This window comes from Mercurialis annua, linkage group LG2 (assembly GCF_937616625.2).
Source record: "Mercurialis annua linkage group LG2, ddMerAnnu1.2, whole genome shotgun sequence".
In the NCBI taxonomy this organism is placed as follows: Eukaryota; Viridiplantae; Streptophyta; class Magnoliopsida; order Malpighiales; family Euphorbiaceae; genus Mercurialis; species Mercurialis annua.
The window spans coordinates 22,337,891-22,349,299 of record NC_065571.1 but is presented as its reverse complement, the minus strand read 5'-3'; the positions used below and the strand labels follow the sequence as shown (position 1 = coordinate 22,349,299).

The 11,409-nt window shown below is 40.7% G+C and overlaps 1 protein-coding gene across 1 annotated transcript; it reads right to left on the bottom strand.

Annotated features, from left to right (window-relative positions):
- Positions 1-9,119: 9,119 nt before the first annotated feature.
- Positions 9,120-10,902, bottom strand: LOC126668357 (uncharacterized). Its single transcript, XM_050361562.1, has 5 exons — positions 10,685-10,902; positions 10,469-10,601; positions 10,089-10,388; positions 9,906-10,010; positions 9,120-9,578 (listed from the first exon to the last, which is right to left on the bottom strand). The coding sequence occupies exons 1-5, from the start codon at positions 10,900-10,902 to the stop codon at positions 9,120-9,122; spliced, it is 1,215 nt and encodes a 404-aa protein (XP_050217519.1).
- Positions 10,903-11,409: the final 507 nt, after the last annotated feature.

Sequence of the window (11,409 nt, the reverse complement as noted above, 5' to 3'; positions counted from 1 at the left end):
CCTATTTTCACCAACAATACCATCTTCGGTATCCTCGACATGATCACTCTCACTACTACTAGGGTTCTCATCAATATTCATATCTAGGTCTCGCTCGGACAGGTTCTGAGAATCTTCTTCGCCCGACATTTATTCACTAAAGGCCAAAAAAACAGATAATCAAAAGAAATAAACCCTAAGTATACAAGATCAACGAACAAACAAACAAAAACAGAGACGAACAAAGGCACAAATTAAAAACAGATCAAATGGAGCAAAAGTGGGAAAACTTACGATTAAATCTTGAAGAAAAACTTGAAGAAAAAGAAGAACAGCAAGAACAGCAAGAAAAGCAAGTGAGAAGAGAAAAATGGGAGAGCAAAAGAAAAACAAGAGGAAAGAAAATAAGAGAATAAACAAAGGAAGCTTTTTATAGAAACCGAACAAGGGCAACTGAAGAGTCACCTCAAAAAACGAACCAAAACCAAAGGACACATCAATAAATGTGCTAGTGGGGGACAACATCCGTTGCACAAACAGCAAAAAGACGACACGTGTAACAAAAGCGGCGGCAATAAATACATGCAATAAAAGCAAAACACACACGGACATAAATTTTTTGGACATAAATATCCAACACGCCAGGGGGGGACTTGTGATAAACAGATAAATGGACCGATGACAGCAAAGGCTAATCCACAGCACATCTCGGACCCACCGAGATATGTCAAACATAACAAACAGAGCATACCAGGGGCGACTCACAGCATATCTCGGACTCACCGAGATACATCAAACATAACAAACGAAGATATCCCGAAACCAGTCGCAGCACATCTAGGACTCACCAAAAGACATCAAACACAACAAGTAAGGATATCCCGAAACAAGCCAACATCACGTACCCTGACATTCCAGACAAAACCTCTGCACAGACAAAGAGAATGAAGTCAGACCTGTCGGCCCAGACAAAGAGAAACAAAGACATAGTATAAAAGGCAAAAGGAAATAGGTAAAAAGGTTAATTCTCTTTTTCTCTCAACTCTTAACTACCTTTCACTTCTTATTCTTTCTCTCACTAAGATAGTTACTGATTAGACCGTCGGAGTGGTTTGCCGGAATCCCCTTCCGGCATCCTTCTTACGGTTGTTTTGTGCTTTATAGGTACAGCCTTGAAGTGTCCATCGGAGTTGAACATCATTTGAAATCACAAGTTATCAATTCTTATATATATATATTAATAAATATATATTAATTGAAATTCGAAATTTAAGGATAAGTGTTAAGAGTTTTTGATAGACATGAACTCAAAAGAGTTATAAAAAACGTAGTCTTTGCATATGATTGCAAAACACATTTTTGAGTAAACCCTAGATGTCCTATTTTCCTATAAATAGACTCTTAAGGCTAGGGTTTTGAGTTATGTGTTTTTCAAAATAAACACAAAACACAATCACTGAATTCGAAATTGCTTTGTGAAGCAATAGTGCTAGCACACAAGCACTAGTTTTGACTAAGGTCTGTTCGTGTGGATACTCGTAGAGGACGCGTTCTTTTGGAGGCGTTTCTGATCCGAGGCAAGGTATCACCAAAGTGAACCACCTCCTTCCTTCCTACATTGCTATTTCAATTTGACATATAAGTAAGTATTAATTAAGTTATTAATCAAGTTATTCAAATTACATGGATCTTGATTTGGGTTTTAGATAATTTTTATGAAATTCCGCTGCATTATGAACCTAGAAAACCCAATATAGGCCTCCTGTAGAATTAGAACAGGTCTTCCACGACTCATAATCAGTAATCCAGAATAGTCAAATGGAACGGCAAAGGTTACCACCAGATAAATCAAGACAAGTTTCAACTTTCCAAAACAACCAAATGGAACAGCAGGAGTTTCAATAACCTAGAATAGCCAAGAAAGACGACAAGGGTTTAATCTACCTAGGACAACCATAGGGGACAACATGGATCCCATATATCTGAAACAACCAAGCGGGAGAACGGAGGTCTTCGCTTTCCTTATTAATCAAATGGAATAGTAAAGGGTTCCAACCATTTCCAAACAGAAAAATAAAGCAGCAGAATTTTTGGGAAAGCTCAACTACAGACTTAGTGTCCCACGTCGACTTCAAGAAGAGACCACACATCAGAAGCAAGAGGAATTAGCGCCCAGATCGAAATTTTCTAAATTTTCATTTCATTAAAAATCCAGAGTCAATGATGTAATATATTTTGCTCATTTATGTGTTGTGTTGCCTGATAAACATGTTATTTTCAATAGCCATATATGCATGCGTTGATGAGATTGAGCTATGTCGTTAGCTCATTCAATAATTGGTACAAAGAAGTGAACAACTTCTACAGATAATTCTGTCGCAAGAGACTTTACTCCTGAATCATGAGAAAAACCGGATAGCTATCTTAAAGGGATAGCGGCTTGCGGGGTAGAACACACAAGAGATCTCTCACATGTCTCTTAGCATAAAAAGATTTGGCCATAAACCGGAAGGCTTACACGACTCAAAGGCGTCCTCCAGTAGAGGCACATGTTAGAACGGACGTCTAGCCTGGATAGGAATCACCACCAATAAAGAAGTCTACCACCAAGCAGCAGCCCACCTATCTATGAGAGCGGGATGATCTAAAGAGTGGAAGAAGGAGTGCGCTACAAGACCTCCTCTAGACGCATGTGAGCCGTGTAAGACGCTTATAAAAAATAGTCAATTACAAAAATTTGAAAAGGACTAATTGACGACAGGGGTATAGCCCCTTGAAACATAAAGTATCTCAATTGTACCGGTTATTCAATGAGTTAGCAATATAGATCTCTTATCAAGCATGCATGCCATGATTATTGACCAGCACATGTACCTAAAAGGGACAGACAAACGACCATAAATTCTAAAGCACAATCTTTGAGACAATGGAAAACAATGAAATGATAGTAATAATCAAATACACTTCCCAGTATCGCCATGAAATTGTTGAAATGCGCATATACTGTCAAAACGGAAACAAAACGAGTCCTACAAGGCTAAGCTACATAATCAAAGTAGATGAATAGAGTAGCCGGACTCTTTGTTGGAACATCCAATCCCCCATCAGAAGAACGAAATACTCCAATGAGGGAGCAAATCAGAGTCCAGAATGGAAGGTTAACGGAAAGTATAACCGATCTTCGTAAAATGCAAAGCTCAGAAATTCACAGCGCAGAATCTGGGGGCATCAATACCACCATGGGATTTCACGAGACGATGAGTTCCGACATTAGGGACAATTATAATAGAACAATATGCTTTTAAGTCACCTAAAGTAACTGAACAATATGCTTTTAAGTCACCTAAAGTAACTGAATTGAGCATCATAGAGTTCAAAAGCATAAAAGGCTTTAGCTATTCAGAACAGCCGAGCGAAACATTGGAAATCGTAAACCATTCAAACAATATGGTTTTTCAATATGTTTTTCCAGAAGCGCTGTTAATAGTTGAATGCGCACAAACTGTTATGGAAACAAACATACTCTCCCAGAACAGTTTGCTCCCACCCGGAGGGAGCCAAGTCAAAGACAAGATCATTCATCAAAACATCCAGTTTCCTGGACCAGAAAACTGAATGCTTCGATGAGGGGGCAACACAGAGTACGACGCAAGGAGCAGAGTCCACACGACGCAGGGAGCAAAGCCCACTCCATAAGAAAGCAGAGAATAGGGCAAATTTTTGCAAAATTGGGCTACAGAAACATAGGAAACAACAACCGCCAGACTGCTACCTTCAGAAATCAGTTCCGGAAACACAAGAAACAACAACCTCGACGCCGGTACCTTCAAAAGTAAATGCCAGAACCGAAATAATCAACAAATGCCAGGCTCACGCTCTCAATAAATATCCAGAATAGGCAAAATGATCTACAATACCCAGAGACAGAATCCTGTCAATAGGGACCATCGTAACCGTTGCAATAGGCGATAAGCCTCTACCTCCAGATGAATTACAGAATAGGCGATGCTCTGATAGCAGAGGGCATTAATGTCCTCCAATAAAGAAGAAGAAGACTTCCCCAACTAATCCTTATTCAAAAACAGTTTTATTAATCTGTTTCCCCTTTTCTTATCAATTCGTATGAACATTAATACTACGAAACCTTTAATCAAATTAAAACGTAATATTAATTTAGAACAGTATATTCGAAGTTTTAAACGATTAATCAAATTAATTCTTCATACTGTTTTTCATACAATTAATCACATAAACGTTTTATGTATAATTACAACGAATTATAATTCCTTCAAAAAAGTTTCGAAAAACAACCCCTTTTTCAAAACAGAACATACAATAAGCATATATCACATATATATTCAGAATCAAATTAATCAAATTACAAGCAGCTCCGATACCACTGTTGGGTTTTCTAGGTTCATAACGCAGCGGAATTTCAAAAATTTATCTAAAAACCCAAACCAAGATCCATGTAATTCGAATTAACAGAATAAGTACTTACTTTTATGTCGAATTCAACAGCAATGTAGGAAGGAAGGAGGTGGTTCACTTTGGTGATACCTGGCCTCAGATCAGAAACGCCTCCAAAAGAACGCGTCCTCTACGAGTATCCACACGAACAGACCTTAGCCAAAACTAGTGCTTGTGTGCTAGCACTATTGCTTCACAAGCATTTTCGAATTTTAGTGATTTAGTGAATAATGAATTTCGTGATTCTCAAACCAATTACTTAATGTGTATTTATAGTGATACAACAACACTAGGGTTTGAGACAAATTCGAATTTCAATCTCATTGCAATTCTACAAGTTTATGTTTATCAAATACTCCTTTTTGATAATCATCCATATATATATTAATTACTATATTTATTATCTTCCAAAAATAATAAATTAAGGAAAACACTTATCCTTAAATTTCGAATTAATATATATATATTTATTAATATATATATATATATTACGAAATATATATATATATATATATATATATATATATGTATAATTAATCACTTAATCACATTAGGCTTGTACAACCCATAACTGTTTTGGGCCTGTTCTTAGTGTGCGACCCTGTAGGTTCATATAACGTTGACAGTAGGCTCGAAATCCCTATTTCAGCCCACAAGTCATAAGTGGCCTCTTGCAAGACATTATGACTACCCAAGTTATACGAATATCGATAATCCGATTTAACCATTTACAATAATATTTTAATCCCTTTGTCTCTCGATATCCAGATTGAATATAAGGCATAGTTCTGTCATCCTTATAATATTCAATCATTAGTTTCTTGACTCTAAGTAGACTGAAAATGATAACTCCTTATCAATTAGCATGGCCATGCATTTCTTTCGGTCTATCTTCTTCAAGGGGCCATAGATATCTTACTAGGACAAATTCCTTCTCAGTCACTCACATTTCTCACATAGTTACTTTCATATCCAATGACAATCTATTCCATTATCCTGTTAAAGATAATGTAAGACTGTATCAAAATATGAAACAACTATGTAGAAATTCATGATGATTTCAAGGTCAAAGGATTATACTAATAGAACTGTAATGAGAATTACTTATGACAGTGATCTATGTAGTATTCTCACAGTGGGTCATCTAGTGCCTTATTTCTCAAATAGCACCTATGGTTTGACTTAATATCTCATATACATGATTAGTAAAACATAATCATCAGTTAACATCATACTAGTCTCAATGTTCTATTAAGACTAGGGATATATGGTATATATAATTCTTTTATTAAACCTAAGGGTTCTACTATCAAGTCACATACTTGATGACCTTAGAAAGAATTAACCATTCAAGTCTTTAATCATTAATATAAAATGATAAAACTGCCAATCAATAAATAACAAAATGATAAAGTCAAAACATGGTCAAACATGATTGACCTAGTGCATATCACTAACAATCTCCCACTTGCACTAGGCCCAATCTACATTAAATCTAATTCCCATTGACCTAGTATGACTCTCATGCTTAGGCTGTGGAAGAGCCTTAGTTAGCGGATCAGCAACATTATCATTTGTTGAAACTCTGCATATCTTCACGTCTCCTCTCTCAATGATTTCTCGAATGAGATGATAACGTCTAAGTATGTGTTTGGATCGCTGATGTGATATGGGCTCCTTTGCTTGTGCTATGGCCCCATTGTTATCACATAACAAGTTCACTGGATCGGATATACTAGGAACAACTCCTAATCCAGTTATGAACTTCTTGATCCAAACAGCCTCCTTAGCTGCGTCTGAAGCAGCTATATACTCAGCTTCTGTTGTAGAATCAGCAATGGTGTCCTGCTTCGAGCTCTTCCAGCTGAAAGCACCTCCATTCAAACAAAACACATATCCTGACTGTGATTTATAATCATCAATGTCAGTTTGGAAGCTAGCGTCTGTGTAACCCTTTACAATCAGCTCATCTTCCTGACCACCATATAGCAAGAATGCATCCTTGGTCAAAACATGATTGACCTAGTGCATATTGCATATTTGTTTTTACCGTCATATGGGCAGACACAGTACACAAGTGATCACGCCAGTAGTAAGCAGCATCAACCAATTGAGCCACGTCAGATACCGGTACCTGATATCCAGAAGAAGACGCTCAGTCTACCAGGAAAAATGGACCCTCATAATAAAAGAATAGAAAAGGTAAATGCACACATGGGTACAGTCAGCAGGCGCAAAAGAATGCGTCATGTAGCATAAAGGAGCAGAGTCCTGCATAGGCCCACGCACGCCACTGTAACGTGCAGATCTCTCTGGCATCTGACTCAAAGAACCAGAGACCATGTCACCAGCACCGGCTCGCCTACCAGACAGGACTCGAATAGCAGACCCCGAACTTTCTACCCTAGCACGGACATAATGGGACCCACGTCTAGCACCTCCCTGAAAGAACACCGAAGAGAGAACTCAAGAAGACGGAAAAACCCAGAAAGAGGAAAAACCCAGAAGAGTGACACATACCCGTGGCCCTGCAGCCGCCTGCTGGTCCTGAACGACGGGTACTCCGTCCAACAGAAGCCTCCCCAGAAGAGGCCTCGCAAAGTCATCTAGATAGCTCAGCTAAGGGACAGATAGCAGACCAGTAGCAGGATAACCTCTAAGATCTGGTCGAAGAGCAGACGATATCACGTCCCTGCCACGCAACATTGACGAAGAAGGTCCAACTTGGACAATACGGACACGTGGGCCACCCCACAAAAGGAGAACACGCTCCCCTAGAAAACAGGATCTACAACTCGGACCATGCATTAGATAATGCATACCCAATCTCTCTACGGCACCCTGTACCCACTAAGGCCAGCAAACTCCAGGAGGAGTGTTCCAAGAAGCATCCGCCTGCAATTAGTAGAACGGTGTTCAACACTGGAAAAGATACCCAGAATAGTTCAAAAATAGAGTTCGATACTCACATCTGTCCACGCCAGCTCGTTCAGCCGGCCCCTACACTTAGCTCCCTGACTCTGCGTCAAAGTACGGGAAAAGTCCTAGAATCTAAGCATAGGGTATAAAATCAAAAGCACGATGCAGTTAAAGGCAATAAAACAACTCACGTGTACAACAAGCCACATCCCAGAAAGACGGGATCTCCCGCGGACCACTTGGACCATGCTGGTGTACAGATAGCCCAAAGCAGCAGATCCCCAGTCATACGAGCTAACCATGTCCAAGTCATCTAAGGCTAGCAACACGCAAAGTGGCAAAGTCGCACCTGAATTGCAGAACAGAGTAGACCCCAGCAGATAACAGATGAAAGCTCGGGCAATCAGATCAACCTCATCTCAAAGCTCTCCTTGTAATGGTCATACAGCACAGGGTGTCGAAGACTACAACCCTTCATCTCTGTAATGAAACCCAGCATCTCGAAGATGTACGCATCCCTCTGAGGATAAAATCTCAAACCACCAACAAAAGGCATAGGCAAGCCTCCAAAAGAAATCCCAGTAATCAGCGAGAAATCCAAAGGAGTCACTGTTAGCTCCCCAACCGGAAAATGAAAAGTGTGAGTAGTATCCATCCACCGCACCATCAGCGCACACAGAGAAATGCTGTCACATATCCTCGTCACAGTGAACAGACCGCTAGCAAGACGGTCGGAACCTGTAGCGTCTACCCGAGAACGAACAGCAGCAGGCAAAGCATCGTACCAGACGCGCGCATCCACAAAGTTCCCCGATGTACGGAACATATCTCTCCCCTGAAAACATAAAAAGATAAAAAATTGGGGTCATAATCATCAAAAATCCAACCGGAATAGCCAAAAAACGCACCGGGAGTCGCGTGCCACAGAGGCACTAGCGCCATCGTCATAGCACCAGTGTCATTAGCAGCGCCGCCAACTTATCCTGGCGGCACCGCCAGAACATAGTGGCGGCGGCGCTACCGCTACTTCTTTTCCCTCTCCGGGACAAATTTTCGAGGACTAGACAAAGATTCGACAATATTTCAGACATATTTCAAACATACATACACTACTAGAAAACATGGCATTAGCGACGGATTAATCCGTCGCTACTGCCCTATATACCGTCGCTAACTGCAGTTAGCGACAGAATTGCGACGGACTGTGTCCGTAGCAACATTTTTGGTCGCAAACTAAATTAGCGACCAAATTGTATTCCGTGGTAGATTTAGCGACGGATAACCCGTTGCTAAATTCACCCGAAACCGTCGCAACATGGTCTCAAGCTGAGACCAAAGCTGAGACCAACTCGCGACGGATTTAATATATTGGCGACAGATATATCCGTCGCCAAATGTTCCAATTTGGAAACAGAATATCAGTCGCCACATCCAGAACTGTAGCGACGGACTGTATCCGTCGCCAACCTAGCCAAATTTGTCTCCAATTTGGCACGTTGGCGACGGACATATCCGTCGCCAATATATGAAATCCGTCGCTAATTTATGGTTTTTCGGCAGATTTTTGCCATTTTTCGCAGTTTTTCCCCTGTCGTTTCAAATCCGTTAAATACAGTAATTAAAATTCATTTACGGATAACAATTAATAGAAAGTTGACACTGAATATATAGATATATATCAAAATACACATATAACGTCGTCTAAAAGAAAAAAATACATAATTAGTTCAGAATCCTAATCTAACAGGACACTACAAATCTGTAGTGTCATCACGGTCTGGTGGGGGAGCGGGAAACTGTGGCTGATACTCTGGAGGAAGATTAGGCATCATCCTTACAATCTCCTCTCGGATAAGCTGGGCCATTGCCGCTTGGTGCTCACGCCGTTGCTCTGCCAGCTGTTGACGATTTTGCTCCGCTAACCTCTCCTCAACCTCTCGCAGGCCCTCCTGAATGCCTGTCTGCACACGGCGCTCGATGTCCTCGTCCGCCAGCTGTGTCGACCTAGAAGAGCTGCCTCGATGCGCCCTGCTGCTACTGGGGGCTGCATACCTGCTACTCGCCGACCCTAAACCGTACACGCGGTGCTTCTTATTGACACCCTCGATGTCCAGAAACAGTTGGGTCTCATCCACCTCCGCTGGACTCGTCGAGCTACCCTCTCCGGTCGGCGACTGAGTCGCAGCAGCCAGCCTCTCAGCAATAGCGTCCTACAAAACAGTTAAAAACATATCAGTTCAGGTTAATAACAAATAAAAAGCATAACATATTAAAAGTAATTATAACTTTTAACGAAATTTCGGCAGCATTTCTTTTATAATATGAGCATCACCCATTTTTCAGGGAAATCCTGCAAGAAAATTCAATATATAACCCAAACAACAAACACTTTCAATCTAATTAAGTACACAAACGTCAAGTCTACACAACTTATGTACTTAAACAGTTAATCCAAATATATTTAACAAGTACAATATATATATTCAACACCAAAGCCTAAACATAATTACTAGATTTATGAATTTATAAGAACTTACAGTCATGTTCTGAGCCCGCTTGTCTACAAGCTTCTTCTCACCCTTCGTGGAGTGAAGGCGAGTGTATAGCTCCGTCGCACTCGGTTTCCGGCCGAACTCCTTAGCCTATTAGAAAAAATATGATTAAATAAGTTCGAAAATAAAGAAAAAACATTATTTTACTTACTGAATTTAGAAGCATACCATCACGTCCATATGCTTGATAGCAGAGCGGGATCCCCCGGTATGACGGACCGGTCCAGTACCGGCGCCCGCCGGCTCGCTCATCCGGTTTGCCCGGGCTATCTCCGACTTCTTCTTCTCCGCCTTTGTGTCCCAGAAGACATTCCAGGCATCCCATATATCTTGGCCCACAGATTTATGCTTCTGCTTTTTGGACTTCATTTTATGGACGTTGTCTTTGTAGCGAGTGGCTGCGTGGGTCATGAAGACCTGTCTGATGAGCTCGTCGCTGTAGACCGAACTATCCCACCAGAATTCTTTCTACAACAGTAAAAACATATGATGTGAGTTAGTTTTTCACAAAAATCAATACGTAAATGTATTAACTTTAATTTAATTACCTGGAACTCCTGGAAATAGAAATCCCTCTGATCCGCAGTCAGAAAGCGCCATGCATAGCCAGTCTCGAACCAGCACTTCCTAAAAATCTCTCTGATGGCACGAGAAACTGGCCCTGAGTCCAGCAACAAAGTCCTGTGATTTGATTAGCATAAATTAGTTTACATATAAATTAATTACATATTACGATATCATTACAAACTAAATAGTAATCAAACCTGCTAGGGTCTGGATGAACCCTCGCCCTGCCCTGGTCGTCCAGAATAGCCGGGGGCTCGCCAGGCTCACGCTGCTGCCGAGGCTGAATAGGTCCTCTGGTCTCCAGCTGTTGTTGCTCCTCAGCAACGTCGGTATCGCCAACAACATGGTCATCTCCTCGTCCGCGTCCTCGGCCTGTGCCACGGCCTGAGCCAGTGCCTCGACCTCGACCCCTCATACCTGTACATACGTCAATTTTACATGTTCCACAACCAACCAACACATTATATAAATTAAGAAATATTTCGTGAAACATAAAACTAATAAATATTAATTAAAATTCAACGAGTATACACTTAAAAATGTAATACAAAAAAATTACTAAACTACTAAAGCTCTTCGCTTTCATCTTCGTCTGATGAGGATGCGATGAACTCATCTTCTGTTTCTTGTTCAGGAGGCATAAACAACGCATCTTCTTCAGCTTCTCCATTTTGATCAGCTAAATATGTCGGATTGTTGTCTGTTGCAACAATGAGAGGATTTTCTTCTATGTCATCTTGAAAAGCCGGGATAATCCCCTCGGGCATGTCAAGTTCTGATCGTGCCTTTATTCTGCAAACTGCCCACCAATTTAATTTATCCCTTCTTTTACTCGGATATGGTAGGTAATGAACTTGATCGGCCTGTTCGGCTAAGATGAAAGGTTCATACTTATTGTATCTCTTTTTGTTATTATTATCCA

Bases quoted from the DNA above. Each gene is read 5' to 3' on its own strand.
- LOC126668357 (XM_050361562.1), bottom strand. From the start codon at position 10,902: ATGAGGGGTCGAGGTCGAGGCACTGGCTCAGGCCGTGGCACAGGCCGA. The intron at 10,602-10,684 runs GTTTGATTACTA...ATCAAATCACAG, and splicing joins GTTCATCCAGACCCTAGCAG to GACTTTGTTGCTGGACTCAG. The intron at 10,011-10,088 runs GTATGCTTCTAA...TTTTTCTAATAG, and splicing joins TCAAGCATATGGACGTGATG to GCTAAGGAGTTCGGCCGGAA.